Here is a 20,860-nt window from a genome sequence, read left to right as displayed (position 1 = left end):
TGACTGTAAAGCCTGATCATGTTTAACCAGGAAATGTACATGACCTACCCTTGGTACTCTTACTCATGATGATGTGATTGTAGACAAAATGACAGAAGACAGAAAGACAATTAACTTGTGATTCAGCATTATGAAACATAGCTGTCAATTCTGTGATTATGATGGAGATGATTTAGTGGAGTTTTCACATGTGCAGTCACCATGAGATGTGTGAAAGGCATGTGGGCAGAATGAAGTAACATATCAGTACTTTTTCACAAATGCCAAAAACAACTTGACACTGTGTTTACATCTCTGTTGATCCAGTTATTATTTTTTAACTTTCTCCCCTAATGACCCATAAGACTACAGGGTTGTAAATGCCTGCTGAAACACTACTCTCTAGTTTCTCACCATGACTTTTTTTTTTCACTCAAGTTCTATTCTTAACAATGATTCATGTTTTCACATTAGTGCTAACAGACATCCAGGATAACACCTTTACATGTTTGTAAAACCCGAGTAAGCTGTGCCACTATTGGAAATGTTTACTTCTTGGGACTGAAATGGTTACAGAGCTGGTGTAGTGTTTCATGATGGAGACTGGCTGCCAATACCTTTAATAGCTCAACAGAATCCACCCACCCTTGAACAAAGCCTCTTGATCTTAAAAAAAAAACGTCTTGTCCTTGGCACAATAATGCCTCATAGTCTGCTGTCTTGTAAAGCCAAACCAGAAATGCAACTCTTTAATCCACTGACAAATATTTTCACATAATATCGGGAAGGAGATGCTTGATTCCTTATTGAATCATCCTCATTAATATCCAGTGACGGTTGGTTATGCATCAGAAAACAACACCTGACTGAGCATCTGAGTCAAACCACATTAATTCATAAAGACCCTGTCGCACAGACACTGTGACAACCACATTGGCTGAGAGGAATGTGGCACAGCACACAGCCAAGAAGAAATGAGGTCACATTATCCCATCTGGAGGAGAGGACAGAGGCAGGTTAGTACTAAGAGAGGCAGACCCACTCTCTAAATATTTAATGAGTTTCCGCACAGTTGGCCTTTTCCAGCCCTTGCCTTTGCAAAACAATAGCCATTATACTCCCAGTCTGGTTATCCTATATGCATGCAGAGCTCCAAAAAGCACATCAAGGACCATACATCGCAAAAACATGGGCACGTTAATTTTCCATGTCAACTGTGACTGAGAGCAGCTCTAAACTCTAACACTGTGAAATCACTGTTTTGTGAGGAACACATTACATTAATAAATTCACAGCCGTCATGATCAAACTCTGATCTCATGAACAACTCAAGTTTGGATGCACTCATGTCACTACCACCACTACCACCATGTATACATTATTATTTTACCCATTTTACTAGAAGAGCAATGAACCTTTAAAAAAAAAAAAAAGATTTTTCTATTGTTCCATTGTTTCTGGAGTTCCCACCCATTTCCTCTAGTACCAAGACTAAAAATGTCTGCCCTTAATTTAATTCTCTGTTGTGGTCATTCAATCCTCACAAGATTCTTGTCAGTGGTTGCTGGAACAGGGATGCGTCAGCAGACCTTGACTAATCTTTAATGACAAAAACTGTCAGGGGAGCACAGTTGAAGTAAGAGAAGTTGAGAAGCAACTATTATTTCTTGGTCTTTTATTCTAAATACAAATTAATTAAGTTTAAAGAGCATGACTCCAGCAAAAAACAAAAATATAAGGATCTAGAAAAAGACAAATAATGTTATGTCAGTGCTTGGACCATTAGAGCTGACATCTCTACTAAACACCATGAACCACAGTTGACAGTGTAGTGAAGTTACTGGTTGTTTGATCTGAAAAAAATGATATCATGCTTAGTAATCATATAAAGCAATTAAAGACCATCAGGTGTTGTGTACTATTACTGACCTTTGACCATATGATTAAACCTCATGCAGTGAATGGAACATAGGCCCAGCATTTCTGGATGTTTTACTAAGACAGCAGAAAGATAATAAGATAACGCTAAGTAAATTCCTTTGCCACACGCAGAATCCCAGCAATGAACAAGCCTGCTTCAAATGGCACATATAGAACCCTGTTGGTAAATTTAAATGCCTTTTTTGGGGGCGGCCTGAATGGTTAGGGCACATGCTGCATGATGTTATTCCCTGCATTTCCTGTCTGTCTCCACTCTCTCTAATAAAGGCATTTTTTTTTTTTAAAAAGCATTTTTTCCAGTCAGATAAAAGTGTGCGCTAAACACACATGTACACTACCTTAAAGCGGCTATAATCAGTATTGTTATAATAAGATGGGTGACATGACTGCGTGTTATATGAAATGGTGTGTGCGCAGTGATGAATCCACAGAGAATCATCAATCACCTCTGTAATTACTCTCAACTCTATGACAGTTTATAGCATCTTTCAACTAATAGTTTTGGTTTGCCAGTCAAAAACTCTGCTCTCATCAGTACTGACCCAGAGTAGGCCTCTAAAAAAATCCCCTTATGTACTCACTGTGCACCTAGAAACATAATCCAGCAGACCCAGACTAAACCCCAGCAGACAAACACTGTGCCAATGTAACACACTGAATAATACAGATTATGTCTAAGTTATTATTAGCTCAAACAGAAGTGGACATTGGACATGTGCATGTTTAGGCTACTCCAGTCAGGACACCACTGACATTTCAGACATACAGTACTGGACATAAGATGAATCTTCAAATACAGAATGCAACAAATCCTGTATATTCTGCCTAGAAAACAACAAGGAAGTCTGATCAGTGAATAAGAAAAAAAGATCAGCTGCTGCATCCGTTTTGTGGGTGTATAAGAAGCTTTATGTCAACTCCTTTCATACTGAATTGCACCCCCGGTAAGTCTATTTTCAAGCAAGGTCACTGCTCAACACACTCTCTGTGCACGTAGGCATTCACACACTCACATACACAAAGTCCTGGAGATTAAAATAAGTCGCTGACCCAGCTTAATATCAATATGTAACCTGAGTGAAGTAATCACTTGTTGTGAAAATGATGCAATCTTTTGTGCTGATCTTCCAAAACAGTCAAATCATTGTCATGCAGTCGCACAAGAACACCACGAGGAGTGGAAAACAAATCTGTGACCTTACCTGTATTGCCCAGTGTTTTGTAGAACCGGTACTCTAAATGCAACTGTGGTGCCCTCGACTTCACTGGTTCCTGCACAGTGGACACATCCAAACCAGTACTCAGTTAATGACAAAAAAAAAACCTCACAAAGTGGAATAAAACAGTGAAAAGAACAAACACCTGAGACTGAATATTACTAATATGTTTTATCATCAAAGAAAGACAATGAATGGATTTTCTTTAAGCAATTAAATGGGTTTTTTTTTCAGTACTGTCACCTTGCGTCAACAGTTTTTTGATGACTCATATTGAACTTAAGGGAATATTCAAATATGTAAATTTTTCCAAATGTCACCTCACCAGCAGCTATTTTTTCTACCAAAATCTCAAATATGAGAAGTTTTGTCCTGTCCTACCCGTATAATTTTTTATAAGAACATTTTTATGCAGGTCAGTGATCACGTTTTGAAAACTCAACACACATTTTAGTGAAACATTTCTCAATTGTATAAAAGCACTACATCTGTGTCAGCACACCATACAGTAGTGTGAGACTATCTGACTGAAACTATTTGGCTTGGTGAGCTTAATACTTTGATAGTGAGATTACAACTCTCTTGTGAGCTATAATAAAAGCATGAGTCAGGACTCATGATTTCCAGTCCAGCAGCCTCTGGAAAGACACGCCTAGCCAAGCATCTACACCTCGTTTACATTTCTCTCTAAGACCAGAAAAATCCAGAATGGCAACCACCGAAATGTACAAAACTGGCACAACCTGAGAGTCTTAATTTGGAGCACTAGTGATTTCATGACATATTATATATATATATATATTTTTTTTTTTTTTTTTTCTGGACATATCTGAACAACCTACAAAGGGCTATGAAAAACATGAAATATGTGTCTGACACTTAATAACATTCAAAAGTGCTTTTTTTTTAAATCATTTTGGAAATGCCACCATTGACACTGTATGATATTAGTATAATTTCATGTATCTCTAAATTCAAGAACACAGAAATGAATAAAACCCACTCTTTCTTATAAGGCAGTAAGTTTTATACCAACGTTACTGATCCTGATTTAAATGTTCTGAACTACATTCTGCATTGGAACAATTTTACCTATCATTTTGCTGAGGATTTATATATCTCCTGGGGTGAGGAGTCAAGCGGAGAAAGAAAGTGCGCACTTACCAGTTTAATAGCTACATACTCATTGGTGTAGAGATTTTTACCTGAAAGAAGACAGGAAAGGAGACACGTACATTAGATGGCTTTTAAAACTACAGTACACCACTTAAGCCTTTACAACATGTTCACCAGGGAATAATCAACTCTGCAAGTGATGAGAATTTTTATTTAAATTTACTGCAAACTTGGCAGGGTCCACATAGAAAAGTTCTAATAAAGGTTCTATGACAGAAAATGATCCAATGATGTTCCTTTGTTTCAGCTCCACTGTAAATATACACTCAGTTGCTATTTTATTAAGTAAAAGACTGTTCATTTAAGTTATACTGTTCAGTTTTATACTGAGAGATGTTTCCAACATTTAGTATTCACATAATGGGATGGACAAAATATAAAAAAAACATAGAAACATATTAGACTCAACTTACCAAGCTTCAATTCACCGAAGTTTCCACAGCCAATCTTCTTGCCCACACGAAAATTTGGCCCCACCATGAGGACCCCAGAGGAGCTTGAAGAGCCAGATGGTCGGGACGAGTGTCCGCTGCGGCTGCCCTGGGAAACTTTCGTGGTCCTGGCAGGCCGCTCACCATATTTATCTCTTTGTTGATCCATGGTGTGAGCAGCTCAGGTCAGCAGGAGCCTGAAGTGATGTACAAAAAGGCCTCCTGGGCCGGGCCCGCCACAGCCCTGGTCACTGGCAGTGCCTGGATGGCGCAGTCACTCTCATGAGACAAAACCTGGTACAGCTAACCAACACTCCTTCCCGTCCTCACCCTGTCACCTCTAGCAGTTGTCGTACAGGCTGATCTCTGGCCTCAACATTTGTCACAGGAAGGGGAAGGTGGAAGACCTACAGTGGACAGAACACAACATATGACAAGGAGGTAAGACCATAACTAGTTCTAGAGCCTATTTTATTAGCTCTTACAAACATAAAAACGCCAACCACAAAACGATCACACTCAAAATAACGTTTCAATAACAACTCTGCTTGAAAGGATCTGATACCTTGTCATGCTGAAAAAGAAAATGATGGCCTCATGAAAAAACTAACATTGGATATATGTGTAAGCAGCTCTATATGGAGGACATTTTAAGTACTTTAGATTTTTAAAAACATGACTTCCTGCCTCAAGAAGTAAATAGACACGACACAATGAAATAAAATAAAAACAGACACAAGAAGTAAACTGGGCTTAAAGTACTCAATAATGACTGTTATACAGAATTACCAGGCCTGCATATTTAGTCACGAGTAATCACTACAGCTTTCCCAATGGCGTTTTAACAGTTAAATATTTTCTAGTTTCAACTTCACCATACGACAGCAGGTTTAACACATTTTGAAGGTCATGAGTCATATACACACTTTAAAAAAAAATTACTGTTTACAAGTAGACAGTGCTAAACGAGGACAGAAGTGGCTCACTGTAACAGCGCTGCTGAGCTAAAGAGATAGTCATCAACTGACAGTGGTCACAGAAAACACAGCAACCAGTCTGAGCATCAACACAAACCTTAAGTCATAGTTTGTGATCATGAAGGCACCTAAGACTCTCCACCACCCACAGCTATAGCCTGGCGGATAATGTCAGCAGGGAATATTATGTAAACAATTATATAAAGCTACGTCTGCTTGCAAGGACACCAAAGCTTAACTTGATGGACACGGATCTGATCTCGTCAAGTGCTCAGCAAAATAATTTTGGTTCAATCTATCACCTTCTACCCTTGGCAAGAATTATGCAAATATTAAATTGTGTGATTATAAAACATACAGGCAGTTTGGTGTAGGATTAAGTAATCACTATGACATAAGATGTTTATAAACTACCTCTCTGGGGACTTCCTATTTTGTTAATCATCTTCAGTAAGTTCGTGTACTGAAGCAAGCTGCAGATAAAGTGTCAGCTATAGATTAGGCAGACTGCCAGTCCCACTGATTATGATTCTAACTAATTATTCACCCAAGGATATACTTTAAAAAAACACAGTTCTATGTTTTCCATTAAAAAACAACATTTTATGTTTTCAATAAAAGCCAAGAGTGGCTAATGTTTTCATGACAATGCTGTAATTCCTGAGCATGGAAAGGCTGCTGCTGAAAGTATTTGTGTGTGGGCTTCCGGATGACTCATGCTCAGTATTGCCTGCACAGATCTCAGCATCAAAGACAGCTAGTTTGCTCTCAAGGGCAACTGTGCACTGTTGCTGTTACATAAAACCAGGAACAGACCAACACGGCTATAAAACAGGTTTGCAGCAAAGACCAGTGGTGAGCTCTGACAGTTTCCACTGTGCATATAATCATTTGTAGGCCACTCTAATCCAGTGTGCACCAGTGTTTAGATTTGCTCAGGTTACCATCTTCACACACAAACTCTGTGGCGGACGCAGGATAATAAAAACACACGCACACACCTCTCACACCAGACTACTGTCACTGATTATTTCCTGGTTGCTGCTGTTCACTGAAACCAGACAGCAATTGTGGTTATATGCACATCACTGCTAAACTACAGAATTATACCTGACCTTGTAACACTGATTTAAAGAGCTTTAAACTGTCAGTTTATTCCAACTTGTTCCTATAATATTAAGGTCACACTGAAGATTCGATAATAATGGTATATGTAGCTATATTCAGTATAGGACATCGTTCAAGGAAGAGAGGCACGATTAATTTTAACTAGTCAGCAGACACAAGGTTGTCACATTGTCAGCCATTTGTTATTTCTGCTTATGTAAATTAACACTGATCAAATGTTTCAAAACATCCTTCACCTCTCCTTTTGAGAGCTTCTTCTGAGACATGAGTATTGCTGAAGAGGATAACACCACCACCAGGCCAGTTTTAAGTTCCTCAGGTTTTTGTCTAATTTGTTTGGAGCAAATTATATGCAAGCTTCACTTTAAAATGTATGTCTTTTTTAAGCCAGAGAGCTATTTACTTATGTTGAACTGCAAAATGACACTTTTGTCACAAGTGCTGCCACGGATGAGAGAACACTGTACAAAGTGTAAACTGAATAAAGGGCATAAAACTCAACGTACAGGTCCTTTGCCTGTTTTATGCATTTGTTTCACCACAGCCACACTGTATTTCAAACATGTTCAGACATGCCTAACCGGAGGATTAGGATGGAAAAAATAAACATTAAAGTGAGACAAGAACTTAAGTCATACTACATTAGGCAGCAATTCTACACTTCATGAAGGGGGCAAACATCGGCAACCTGTGATTACAAAGGTGTATCACATTATATGCTGTAATGAGCCTCTGGGTATGATCTGCCTACTTATTTATGGTTTCATCTGTCATTGACACATATATATTATTAAATGTGTTATGTACTCATTGTTAAATGTTTATTGATATATTGAACAAATCTTAACTAAAATAAATCATAGAAGAACACCTTGCCACTCTATTTCCATCTCACATAAGAGAGTCATAATGAAGTGTAGTTTCATTTAGCTTATGGGGGTGGAGAAAATAATATCTACAGCTGCAAAATGTAATGCAATCCAGTACAGCAGCCCCACAATAACTACTGCCTATGTAAATGGCCGGTTTCAGCTGAAACTGTATTAGCGGTGTTGACCTAACTCTTTAGCATTTTTAGGACGTAATAAGTGGCAGTGCTGTGGTGGAATCAATTATTTTAGAAGGTGTCCCTGCAGTTTTGTTTACCTCGTGTGAGTTTAAGAAATTTACAAAATAAATACTACGGAGCAACTGCATTAAATTGCAATTTATTATATTGCACAGTCTGTGTAAATTCATCTCAGCTGACCACCTAATTGAAGAACAAATTCAAAGAGTCCACTGGACCGTTAGTGAGGAATAGAAAATGTTTTGTGGTCTATACAAATGGCTTCTTCAGTTCTGATTAATGGCTTCTTCAGTTTTGATGTAAGGTGGGGAATCCCCGGTCTTTATCCATGTGGAGGTGCCATGTCTGCTGATAAATGAGGATATGTTTGAGGATACACACCTTTTGGCACCCTATAAAAGTAACTTTGTTTCTTAGGAGGAGAAGGGAAGAAAGGATTTTATACATTCATATCCCATTACAGATTTAGCTTACTGACTCTTTCTTTACTGATTTGCTCAACAATTCTTTTTTGACAGCAATTAAAAATGTCATGATTTGCGAACAAATATTATGTTGGTTTTGCCAGGCTTAAAATTTCCTATGCACATACTGCATTAAGCCCTTGTCCAGTTTGGTAAAATGTGCAAATACAATTTTTTTTAAAAAAAACAAACACACACACACACACCTTTATTTTCTGGTATGGTTAAGGTTTCGCCCTGGTGTAAGCTATGTGCAGGCATTAATACAAGGAACTGATAGTGTCAGAGGTACATGACTACCAGGAATCAGACAATTCAGAAACAGTCTTAAATGAGAACTGATTCCTGATTCCAACTCCTACTTTTCCAGGTGAGACAAAGTGCAGACGTTGGCCAGATGAATGTTTGTTGTTACTTATTTGTCCATGCTTTGTATTTTGAATGTCACAGTAGAGTTTCACAGTAGATGCTCCAGTTGGTTTTGTGCTGGACTAGAGTAGATAAGTGGTAAATGTGGCTGCCTCTTTAACAACGGTATAGATGTATGATGGCATAGTCTGATATTTGATATAGTGCTCATCTGCATAGTTTAATTTGATGCTAGCGTGGCCTGTATGAGTGCTCAAGAACAGTAACATTAAGTGCACTGACTAATGAGCCTATTTAACATTAAATGCAAGAAATACACAAAGGTTTTAGATTCTTATAATTTATACATTAGATTCCCACTCATTTTGCTTCCTAGAAAATTACAGTCACAATCTAATTGATGAGCTAACCTCATACATGTGTACACTTAGGCACAAACAAATATGCAATAAAATGTTTGCATAATTTGAAAAATTTTATGCAAATGTAATTATTTTTATTTGAAACTGCCTTTTTCTTCCATGAGGATATCCCACTACTTTACACTTTTCAAGGAAGTTCATTATGCGTGAATAGAAATGTGTGTTTTTACTGCAGATGGTCTATAAATTAAGTTGTTGTGACTACAGACAAAAATGTTCTGCAGATTTCACATCTGTGTTGCATCACTAATATTCTTTCAGTTGACAATATGCATCAGACTATTATTATTCTCTAGTTCTAGTCTCAGTGAAAACGATGACACAGCAGATTGGTGTTTATAACAATACATAAACAAGCTATAATGACAGCATTATTTTCACAGTGCTTTTATAATATCCAAGTGAAATGACTGGCACCAAAAAGCTGAAAAGAGAAGGTTGTTAGATAATACTGGAAACCAGACACTAAACATTTTAAGAATTTAGAGAAGTAGATGAAATTGGTTAATAGCTAGTTTTAAAATCCAACACCATTCACTGGTATATTTCCTTCAGTAACACATGAAGGTGGCAATGAAAATTTGACTGTCAAAATATCCTGAGAAATTGAAATGCTTCTAGCTGATTAGCATCTATTAAAAATGACTAATCTGTTGACATCTTTTCATTTATACAGAAACATAAAGGCTCTGAGTGGAGTGATTAACCTTCAGTGGAAAGATCAGCCTGAGAGGGGGCCCTGCCAACAGTGCAGACTCCTACTGTGGCAGCGCCAGCTAACAGCTGCCTCTCTCCTGAAATCCAGCATTTATGCACTATAACTGGTGGGAATTTAGAGTAATCACAGTTTTCCTTCCCCATCGGCAATTCATACAGCAATTCAGCATATGCAAACATGGTGCTCACATCCATGAAAACAGTCTCATATTTCCGCCAAAATGTTTGATCAAAAAATCTTACAAATACTGCATGATCAGCAGTAGATCTTCTACATTGTAAAGACATCTTAAAGCTTAAACTTTGCTAGTCTACATTACATAGTAAATAACTGCACATATGTTGAAGGGCGAGCCTTTGACCCGAGCTCTGTCAACTTGTTAATTACCTGCAAAAACTGCAATGATTTAAAATGTTCTAAATATACACGAATAAAATGCAAATGTATACACACATTTTTTTATTTGTGGATTTTCCTAAGTTAAGCACAGTAAACAGTGATTTTGTTCAGGCTTGCCTTTAGTGAAGTGCTCTGCTTTATCAGGACCATTTGAATAAATGCAACACTGGATCTGTTTTACACCAGGTTTTGTCACAGTATGACTTATTTAAAATGATGCCGACAATAATTTATAATGGATTCAAAAATCCCTGGTTTGGGCAAATGTCCACAACATTTCAATATAATGTCAACATCAGAACTGCTCTCTTAGAGTATGCCACCATGATATTTAGCAGAAAATGGGATAACCAATTATGTTACTAGTTGGAGGACCACTTTATTGATTCAGAAACAAGCCCTATGTGCAGTTGAGAAAGGCAATCCTACCTTATCTATATGTATCTGACCATGTGCAAAGGAAATTTACATTGAACCAAGACTGGGAGGTACAATTTAACTTGACATTAGCTACTATAATCAAACTTGAACCATTTAAATGCTTCAATATAACTCTGCCCACAGTGACCAGGCTGAGGAGGTGGCTTGGTTTAATTCGCTAATTTTATATCCTATGCCTTCCAGTCTATGCATCCCTGTTCTAGCAACGAGAAGCAGTGATAATAATACATATGTGAGGAAGTGCTGGGTAGAGGTAGCTAAATCAAACGTAAAGATGTTCGATTCTTTGTAACCAGGCCTCCGGTTAAATCAAAACAAGGAAGCGAATTGGCAGTTGCACGCCGATGTTTCACGGACAAAGCCAGCCCTGGCAGCCCAACATTAGTGATGGTCACATCGATTAGTAAGAGAACTAACCGTTAGCCAAGTTAGCTTTTCAGCTTACCAACACAAAACCTGACTAACCAGCCACAAAGCTAACGTTAGCCAAACATTACTTAGCTATAGTGGCTGATCTGGCTTAAAATGTGTTCAGCGAAACACCGCGATACAGACATTTTCTTGTTTATCATAATCCTGGGTTAGTTAACAGCCAGCAAATACAGCAGCCAGACCCGCTGCTTGGTGTTAACGCCTTAGCTAACACCTATTGATGGGTAGGTGACAGCTGGTCCGAGCGCAACAAGGAAATTAGCTCCGTTAGCAACGAAAATATTAGCTAACAACCAAAAGCCTCCTATCAAATGTTGGTTTGCTAGCTCATCGCCAGCAAACACAACAGGCTTACCTTCGCTGTGGTAAATCCAGACGATCCGGCCGCAGTTCGTGTATCTGTCACGCCAAACGTACACGAATGCCCGGAGCTTAATGTGAGGTTTTCGGCGTTACTTGTTGTTACTGATGTTTCACGCTAACAGCCGAGCGTCGTTAGCAGCGCTCCCCATTCTTCGCTGCTCGTCTGCCTTCGCTGCCCGAGAGAGGTTCGAACACACCGGATGTAGAAGCACGGCACCGCCCGCCTCACCACGCACACTTCCAGGTGAGACTGATGCGGGATAATTAACCGTTAGCTCTTCTAAATACACGCCTGAACTGTTTAAACAGTCTCAAACCAAACATAAACATCAGTTTGCATCTCAAAAACCCAGTGTTGCAAAGCACATTTACTCAACTACGATACTTCTACTGCACAATTTTGAGGTATTTGAAAAAATAAAGTTAATTCGCCTTTATACTTCTACTCCACTGTAGTTAAGAAGGAAAAAAATGCACATTTTACTCTACGTTTATTACATTTATTTAACAGCTATACTTACTAGTTCCTTTTCAAAAAAAAAAGTGGTAAAACACAACACAATACAATACATTGTTAAAGATTAAACCAGTAGCTCCCACCATTTTCCCCAGCATGTCTGGAGCTCCCTATCATGTGCTATGTCTCTGAGTTGTTAGCGACTCCACCAAAGAAACATTTCCCCTCTAAACTTAATTTTTTTTTTTTCCCTTTAAAGTTTTTCTTATCTAATTCTAGGGTCTAAGGACAGAGGGTGTCATACCATGTATAGACTAAGCCCTCTAAACACATGGTTTAATTTAACTGTTCAAATATTCAGCTTCAACAGTAAAATGCAACACACGCATTGATGCATCATCAGTATTAATTCTCAGTAATATTTAATGTCGGTCAAGGCTTGTTTTTCTGCAGCACAAGTACTTTTGGTACCTTAAATACATTTTACTGATAATTCTCTGTACTCTCTTTCATGACTTTTCCTAATTTTATGAAAATTCCTTATAAACATGAGTTTGAACTGACATGTTTCAGAAATCAGTTGACTCAGAGTTCATTTAAATATGAAAAAGGGACTTGTGAATGCCCTTGCAGAAAATTACAATATAAATCTCTGAATTTTTTCATATTTCATATTTTTGAGTCTCTTTTATCCCTTGTTTGAACAGCACCCACGTATGTGCAGAGGATTTTGATTTTTATTAATTATTATTAATAAAATTCTGCTGTCAATTTATTTAAATTGACAGCAGAATGGCTTTGTGTTAAAAAAAATATAGTCTGTCACAAGCCCTCTATTATTGTGTATAGTGCCCAAGGGCCCGTTTCATAATTCATCCATGCTGCTGAAGCGAAATGGGAAATTACACCAACAATCACAAAAAACAATCAAAAAATAACAAGTGCCCAAAGCTTAACCAATCATATTTTATTTTGTACATCTACCTGTATAGCATTTCCAGGAAAATGTGTGTGCTAATGCAAAGTGGTTACAAAAATAAAGCACATTCTTACGTAAATATGACATGACAGAAAAACTACACTTACAAATGCTGAATAAGAAAATAAGGGACCACGTCACTTGAATGTCTGTGCCTTTCTGTCATTGTTAAACCAATTTATCAAAAAAACGTATGGTTACAAATAATATCTGACAGAGGTTGTATGATTCAATTCAAGTACTGTACATGTGTACATACATGTCAAGAGTCATTTACATGGGCAGTAAACAATCTCTGCAGCAGTTCCAAATGAGTTCCTTTGGGCCTCAATCTCTGATACAACAAATCGAAGTACTTAAAACGGTTGTAGAAGAAACAGAATCATATAATAAACATGATTCTAGCAAATACATCATCGTAGAAAATACCAACAAAGCAGTGACTGCATTTTGTCCACCTGCACTCACTGTAACCTTTCATTTCTTCTATCATTTAGTAATAACTCTGACAAGCCTGTGACCATGTCAGATCTGAGTTTGAATATGATTTCTATGATCTAATATGCACTGCGTGATATACTGTAACAGTGTGCTAATACTCTGGTAAATGACCTCAGTCATTAATAGTGGTATTTTATTAGAAAAAACAAAAACGAACAGCTTTTCCAGCTGTTTAATACATTTTAGTGCATCATGCATCCATCAACATAAGCTGTTAGAGACTGGAATGACTTACATATGTCTATCTTCTAATGTAAACTATAGACAATGTTACTCTAGGGCAGTACCTCAGTGTTAACTCTTTAATATACTGGTTTAAGCGAGAAACACAAATACATGTCCCACTTACAATGATTTTTACAAATACCACAGCCAGGTTAACTTCTGCTGGATCCCTGCCTTATACCATCTTTAAGTCAATAACATAAACAAAGAAATGTTATGTAAATGCGGCAGCATATTATATCAAATAACTGTACAAGATAAGAGAAAACACTATAATTAAAAAGACAAAAGAAAAGAAATGGATGGAAGTTTGTTCTGTGTTTCAAAATTGTCCTCTCAGTTGCTGGTCAAGAGGTAAAGTGTTCAAAAAAGGCAGTTGGGGTCTTTGAAAAGTCTCTCTCTCTTCATTAAGCTATTGCCTTTGCCTCAGGCAGGAATGCCTCCCAAAACTTTATAAGCTGTAATGCAATTAGGACAAGAAAAACCAAAAGCCAGTTAAAATGCATTGTGATAGTAAGACATTAAATAGATGTCAATAGAAACTCTATAACCAATATTTAATTGTCATTATAATAACAAAAACAATGATCATCAAAGTATGAAATGAATAAAGTAAAGCGAACTGAGCAAAGTGTACATGTTGAATATAATACTTGATATAGTCAAATAATTACCCGTTGTTGAGACTGCAGCATTGCCTCCAAATATTTAATTATCTGGCTCTTGAAATCCTTGGCTTTTTCTTTCTGAAAAGGCAAAAGTTTGTTACATGTCAAACTCTGAGGAAAATGCAGTTGGACAACTTTCTGGCAGAACCTGAGGTGCATGGAAGGGAAGGGAAACAGTCTGGAGGAGGCCAAAACTCCAGCAAGACAAGTAGTATAAATAACTTTATTGAGAGATTGTGAGAGTAAAGCTAATCTTTCAATGGCCAGTATGAATAGGAGGAATAACTACACCAAGCAAAACTTGTTTCAGTGTTTATGTGAGCACTGGACTATTGTTTTAAGACACACTTGTGTCATCCTCGTTGTGGCTTAAAAAGATGCTGTCCTCACTTTCTCTTTTTAAAAACAAAACCTACTGGTCAAAATTATACATTTATCATTTTCATGCCCAAAGTTTCCATCCCATCCCTCTAAAGAACAGTCTACCCGTAAGCCAACTCAGTAGACTGGATATGTGATGACCCACAGGACTATTTTAAGTGTTCTTTGTAATGTGCTTTGTAATGACCCTGATAAAGGCCGCAAGCTGAAGCCTGTTGGTCTCACAATAAAGTTGCTATATATACTACAAGTGCTGATGGAGAAGCCATACATGTTCAGATCGTCAAATATACAGTGCCTATAAAAAAGTACTGACTTTGAGATTAAAAGGTCTTAGTTGATCAGTGTCATTCTGAATCTACTTTAATTGATAGCAATTATAAATACATCAACATACCTCAAACCTGAGAACCTCCTTGCGTACAGTCATGCCAATCCTGTCAAAATCTCTCTCGTACTGAGTGACCCTCGCCTCCCACTGAGGACGTACATGAGGAGGAAAACAAAAACAATTAACTATGTATTAACATCTTGATATATTGGACTACAGACACCTGTTAAACAGGATTTCCCTTACTAAAAACACAGTAATGCATCTAATCAGAAGACATCTATAAGTAAATCTGAAACAATTTTAGTGAAAATCTACTGATATCACTTGCCAAAATACTACAACATTTAATACAACAACAGGTACATAGTTGCACTGTTGTTGGTACTGAAAGAGTCTCATACTGTCTTCACAACCTCATGACTTTACAGCTCTTTTGCTGCCTATAAATTGCCAGCCAAACTTGTGCGATCATGTCTCTGCTGTATTTAAATTTAAAGCAATGTAAAAGAACTTCACAGCTCATGCCAGGCTGTAACATAGCTTGGGGTCGTGTGTTAATGTAAAGACCTTTGAGGCTTAGATCAGTGTTGCAGCAGCTGTGTTCTTTTTTTTTTTTACCTCAGTGATCTCCTCTTTAGCCTGCTGCAGTTTGTCCGGTTTGTTAGCCCACAGCAGCTTGGCCTCGGCCTCTCTCTTCTTCTGGAGTGTGCTCTGAGCCTCCTGCCATCGTTGCCACGCCCGCATGCGCTGGTCAAAACAGCCCTGTGGGCATCCATTTTAAATAGTAGCGTAGGTGTTTGTCTCATGTTGACAAGTAGTAAACACAACACCTTACCGTTCCACTTACAACTCTGAACTGGTACTATGTTCCTGGTTTATTAGAGATCATTAAATATTGCTCTGACAAAATGCAAGGTTCAGAAAGAAAGCTGAGCACACTAAACACTTGACGAGATTCATTTTAGTTTCTGTTAAACATTAAAAACTGTCTCAACTGACGCAATTTCCCATTTTAAATCACAATTTGTCCCTCACTAAAGTACAGATCCCTTATGTGCACGTGATCCTGCACCTTTCTTTTACTACACTTGATGTCCCATACATAAAAATCAATGCTTTAATTTAGTTTTACTGGAAAATTGTGATTCAATATATTCAAAAGGTTTTTTTCTTTATTTTGGTCCTGGTATTTGCAAGTATACAAGCTTCATTTTTCAAGGCCTAACTGCTTCTGATGAATCTTAACCTCATCTTATCTTCACTTCTTTTTAATGTCTATCTACCGATCTGCAGCTGTCAGCTTACCCGCACAGCACCCAGGAGGCGGATGTAGTCAGCCAGCAGCTCTGCAAAGATGAAGAAGTCACTGGCTGCCTGCTCCTGGTGCAGCTGCTCCATCTTGTCCTCCACCTCTGCCAGCTGGGACAGGGCCCGTGACAGGGCTGTGTTGTCCTCAGAGTTTCCCAACATGGCCATACTTTTGGCAAATACTGCCGTGTTCCCACACAGTTCTGGTGTTGAAGGAAGAAACAGAAAACTTATTCAGTCTCCTTGTTTCACCCTTGAAGACTTTGGCAGCTGCTGTGTACTGCCCTGTTTATTCAGTTGAAACAATCTGATTACAAAAAATTGGACAGACAAAGACAAGTCAAGAAAGACAGATGCAACTCACCCTTCCTGTGATTGACCAGGGAGTCAACCACAGCATGAAGCTTCCTCAATTGCTGCTCCTCATTCTCCACCTCCTGGAACTTGTCCTCAAACCACTGAGACACAGCAAAAAGAGGACAACATAAAAAAAAAACCAAAACCAAACAATAGCACGTATGTTTTGTCTATAACTTCAAGTATGGCAGTTACAATACCACAATAATCTGCTTCTACTGATCTATCAAGGTTTATGCAAAAATGGATTTGCTGACTTCTGCGAAAGAATCATGAAATGTATCATACAAAGCCACATGCGCAACGGTCTCCTAAAAAAATTAAAACACTTCATCCAGTGTCCCCTTACAGTGTCAGACTCGTTCATCTTGATGGTCATCTTGTTGACAGCATCTGATGCCTTATTGATCATTTTGAGGAAGCCAGCTCCACTCAGTGCCTGGGTGTTCACTGCCCTGGGTAGCTGAAAACACACACACACAGACCCATGGCTCAAGATGTTGGCATATGCATTACTTTGGCTATATGTCATTCTCAAGAATCAAAGAACCAGAAAATGTAGAAATTGAGATTTTTTTTATATCCCTATTCAAAAAACAACAAAGAGTTCACTATCCAACTAACTGCTACTAGAAAATTGTATTATATCTTAAAATACCCACATCATCTCTCTCCAAGAACTCACGGACGTCAGGATCTTGTATTAATGATGGATGAGCCACCACTCTCTGAAGATATCTACAAAATACATAGTGGTGGCAGTATGAAGTAGTAGCACCCAAAAACTAACACACAAAACATGCACACAGAAACACTGGCCTGGGTAGGAATAATAGCTAAAATGGCCTTAGGGGGAACATAAACACATCTGCACTTATTAATATTACAATTAATAATATTATTGTATGAAATATGTACAGATCCTTACCTCTCCAGAGCTGCTCTTCTTCTCTCCACAAACTCTACTGACGACGGGTCATCCATTCCCACCTTCACTTTGGTCATTCCTGTTGGTCCAAATGTCCAAAAGACAGTCACAAAAAAACAAAAAAAAAAGGTGCAAAACACAAAGGCTTATTCAAAAAAAAAAAAGGACCTGGACACCCACCTACAACACTTTTCTCAGGTGGTGGTGGAATGATGCAGCCGTGGAGCGACTGCTTCACCGACAGCTTTTCATAAAGACCCAGGAAGTCACTAAAACGCCTCCTCACAGAGAAGGTTTTACTCCTGAACATGGCCAGGGACGTCTGATGGTAGACAGAAGGCAAAGAACTTAAAAAGGGAAATGCTTATGAAACAGTAGTGAAGATTTAAACATATTACCATGAAAAAACACAACATATATGTATCACCATAAACTTGATTACAGACCCTGGTGGACACTTTGTAGGCCACATATGCATTCATGCCATCGCCTAGGACAGAATCATCGGAGATACATTGAAGACGATTAATAAGGTTTCAGAGGCGCATTTAAAAAGTTTGGGTTCCTAAAATGAGATATAACTATAGAAGCTATCTGTTCGGTGTTATAATTATACAACTACTTCACAAATAACATTTGAATAAACTGGAAATTACAGATAGTTGTATCATATTGAGACAGTATGAAAAAATGGGGACTGACCAACTTTCTCAGGGTTGGTGACAGCAACGTCCACATCAAAACTGTCCTTGGCTTCTTCCTCCTCCAACTGTAATTACAGAGAATGGTGACACAATTCTGTAACCACAACTGAAACAGTTTTAACACTGGGTTGTAACAGAAAAATGACTTGGCTATTACAGAGTAGGCAATACAAAAGCATGCATGCAATTAATTGTTCCCAAGTTCTAAGGAAACTGCTCAGTTGTGGCCTATACCTGCTCCAAGGAGGTGGGCTGCATGGCTGCAGGACTCTGGGTGAACGAGGAGACAGAACAAGGGCCAGAAGAGCTGGAGAGCTCCTTCCTACCAAAGCTACCAGGCTTGTCTGTGCTCAGCTCCACGTGTGCCTCTGGAGAAAGAAAAGACAATTGATTAATGTATGCTTCTACTTTGTAAAATGCAACTCTGTTTGATAACCCTCTATGTAATGAACTCCTGTTGGCTGTGATATCAAGATTTGAGGCTTGGTAATAACTAGGGCTGAGTATCAAACCTCAATGGACCTTATTCAATTAATTTATTAGCTGATCGACTATTCAACACTATTTACAAATGTTTTGTTCACTGAAAACAACAACTGTTGTGGTTTAATCGAGATGAAGGTATTTGTAGCTCAATCATAAAGAGAAGCTGTTTAGGGACTGGGGCCACATGAGTGACCACAAAGTGATAGGGGCCCTTAAACATATCTGTGTCCAGGGGCCCAATGTCTCTAAATATGTCCATGGCTGTGGGCTATTTGGAGTTACATGCAGCTGCTCCTTCTCTGCATCATGTGCCCCAGTGTGGGGTATATTCAAAGTTTAAAAGCCAGCCCCTGGTCTTCACTAGTAACCTAAACATGACATTGTGTGTGTAAATATGTGGAATGCCCTTTTAAGGCCTATATTAAAATAGTTGAGCTTGACCTTGACTGAATTCTTTTTAGAGCCTGTAAGCACTGGACAATTAAAACTAAGAGGAATAAAATAAAACAGAAATTGTTAGAAGTAGATGTCTCCTAACCAGCGAACAGGTCGTTATCATCATCAGAGTGAACTCCGTTGGACTTGGCAGTTGTGTTGCTGGCCTCCTCCTCACTGAACAAATCTGGTGGCTCTTCACTGACATGGTCCGGCTGAGAAACTCCTCGACTCACAGCCACAGGGTTACTCTGCAGAGAGGAATTCACAAATTTTCAATGAGCCACAGAAACACTAAAGAGAAGGGAAGACATTAGAGGAGTAGTTAACAGACAGTGGTGGAAAAGCACTTCTCCTTTAATTTTTTCCATTTTATGCTACTCTACACTTCTACTCCACCACATTTTAGTTGGAAATATTATACTTTTTACCCTACTAAATTCATCTGACAGTTTTAGCTACTACTTATATTTCAGATATGCTTGTAAAGTACAGAACGTTGTACTACCAATGTTCCAATGACATTTCTCTCTAAACTTCTCACATGGTTTCAATTAAGCAGCTGTACAAATAATCAAATCAAATCATTGCTTGAACCTTTGTGGGGGCCCGACCCCTTGGCTGGGGACCACAGGACTAAACTAGGTAACTGGATATTTAGTAGTTAAAACCAGCAACATTTTGAGCAGCTTTAACAGTAAAATGTCACTTAAACATTGGCACATCAGTATTTAAAAAATCTCATAATGTCATATATAATAATACATCAGTCACAAAGGAGATTAAACTATAGAAAGAAAACTTTTACTTATGATAGTTTAAGTACATTTTGATGGTGACACTTTTGGACTTTTCCTTATGCTGTGTTTTGAATGCATCACTTAACTTGCAATTGAGTATTTCTACATTGTTGTACTGGTGCTGGTACTTCAAATAAAGGCTGTGAATACTTCTTCCACCACTGCATACAGATAAGCAGAAGCTGGCTGGGTGGGGTCATGTCAGTTGAAGATTAGCAAAACCAAATCTAACGAATTCCTAACATTTTTTTAAAAAAATGCAAGACGTTCCAGGGGACATTGAAACGAGAGTGTGTTTAATTTAACAGTTTAGCACCAGGACAGGCCGAAAAGGCCACTTGAAGCGAAGCTACAACTTACTGGTTACGGGTCAAGACTGCTCAATTTGTGCGCTGGAAACTAACTTTCGCCAAGTTCTGGAAACAATTTCGTTGTTTTTACACAAAATCTGACAACATTTCTCGCCTCTGTCAGCGGTTATTTTGATGCCGTGGACGCAGGTCAGACCAGATAAAGAGGCTGACTCTCCGGCTCTGACCCGCTCACTTAATTGCGGACAAAACCACCACAAACAGGTTGTTATTAACATGACCGAGCCGTGAACGTACGTTTCTGACGAAGATGTCCTCTCCTTCGTCGCTGTCTCCATCTGCCATGTCAGCCAGTCCGGCTTCTGGCTCTTCAGCTGCGGAGAAAGGAGGAGGACTCCGGTCTGAGCTGGCCGCCATAGTCCCTGTTGTGAGAGTGACTGACGTAGACGGAAGTGGAGGC

The 20,860-nt window shown here is 38.5% G+C and overlaps 2 protein-coding genes across 6 annotated transcripts in view; both read right to left on the bottom strand.

Annotated features, from left to right (window-relative positions):
• The window catches only part of csnk1g1 (casein kinase 1, gamma 1), a 32,521-nt gene extending 20,817 nt beyond the window's left edge, over positions 1–11,704 (bottom strand). For 4 of the 5 annotated variants that reach the window (XM_041032802.1, XM_041032849.1, XM_041032848.1 and 1 more), the window contains exons 1-4: positions 11,519–11,704; positions 4,727–5,151; positions 4,302–4,342; positions 3,123–3,192 (exon numbers count right to left, since the gene is read on the bottom strand). In XM_041032802.1, the coding sequence (XP_040888736.1) occupies positions 3,123–3,192; positions 4,302–4,342; positions 4,727–4,913 (298 nt within the window). In that variant the 5' untranslated portion in view covers positions 4,914–5,151; positions 11,519–11,704. Of the gene's footprint in view, positions 1–1,908; positions 1,960–3,122; positions 3,193–4,301; positions 4,343–4,726; positions 5,152–11,518 lie in introns of those variants that run through there. The other variant, XM_041032852.1, reaches the window with a different exon arrangement.
• Positions 11,705–12,935: 1,231 nt separating this feature from the next.
• Positions 12,936–20,824, bottom strand: LOC121184825 (sorting nexin-1-like). Its single transcript, XM_041042722.1, has 15 exons — positions 20,698–20,824; positions 19,393–19,540; positions 18,603–18,736; positions 18,367–18,433; positions 18,111–18,154; positions 17,845–17,986; positions 17,665–17,743; positions 17,399–17,474; positions 17,086–17,199; positions 16,744–16,837; positions 16,377–16,582; positions 15,690–15,833; positions 15,135–15,215; positions 14,363–14,434; positions 12,936–14,146 (listed from the first exon to the last, which is right to left on the bottom strand). Exons 1-15 carry the CDS (start codon positions 20,815–20,817, stop codon positions 14,096–14,098), a joined length of 1,572 nt encoding a protein of 523 aa, XP_040898656.1. The 5' UTR covers positions 20,818–20,824; the 3' UTR covers positions 12,936–14,095.
• Positions 20,825–20,860: the final 36 nt, after the last annotated feature.

Source organism: Toxotes jaculatrix, chromosome 1 (genome assembly GCF_017976425.1).
Source record: "Toxotes jaculatrix isolate fToxJac2 chromosome 1, fToxJac2.pri, whole genome shotgun sequence".
In the NCBI taxonomy this organism is placed as follows: domain Eukaryota; kingdom Metazoa; phylum Chordata; class Actinopteri; family Toxotidae; genus Toxotes; species Toxotes jaculatrix.
The sequence above is the reverse complement of the archived record's forward strand: the minus strand, read 5'-3'. Positions and strand labels throughout refer to the sequence as shown.

What these genes read in the sequence shown, in the direction of transcription:
- LOC121184825 (XM_041042722.1), bottom strand. Translation starts at nt 20,817, where the DNA reads ATGGCGGCCAGCTCAGACCGGAGTCCTCCTCCTTTCTCCGCAGCTGAA. An exon ending in TGATAACGACCTGTTCGCTG is followed by an intron (nt 18,737 to 19,392) that starts GTTAGGAGACAT and finishes TTCTTTCTCCAG; the next exon opens with AGGCACACGTGGAGCTGAGC. An exon ending in AGATGAACGAGTCTGACACT is followed by an intron (nt 16,838 to 17,085) that starts GTAAGGGGACAC and finishes GCTGTGTCTCAG; the next exon opens with TGGTTTGAGGACAAGTTCCA.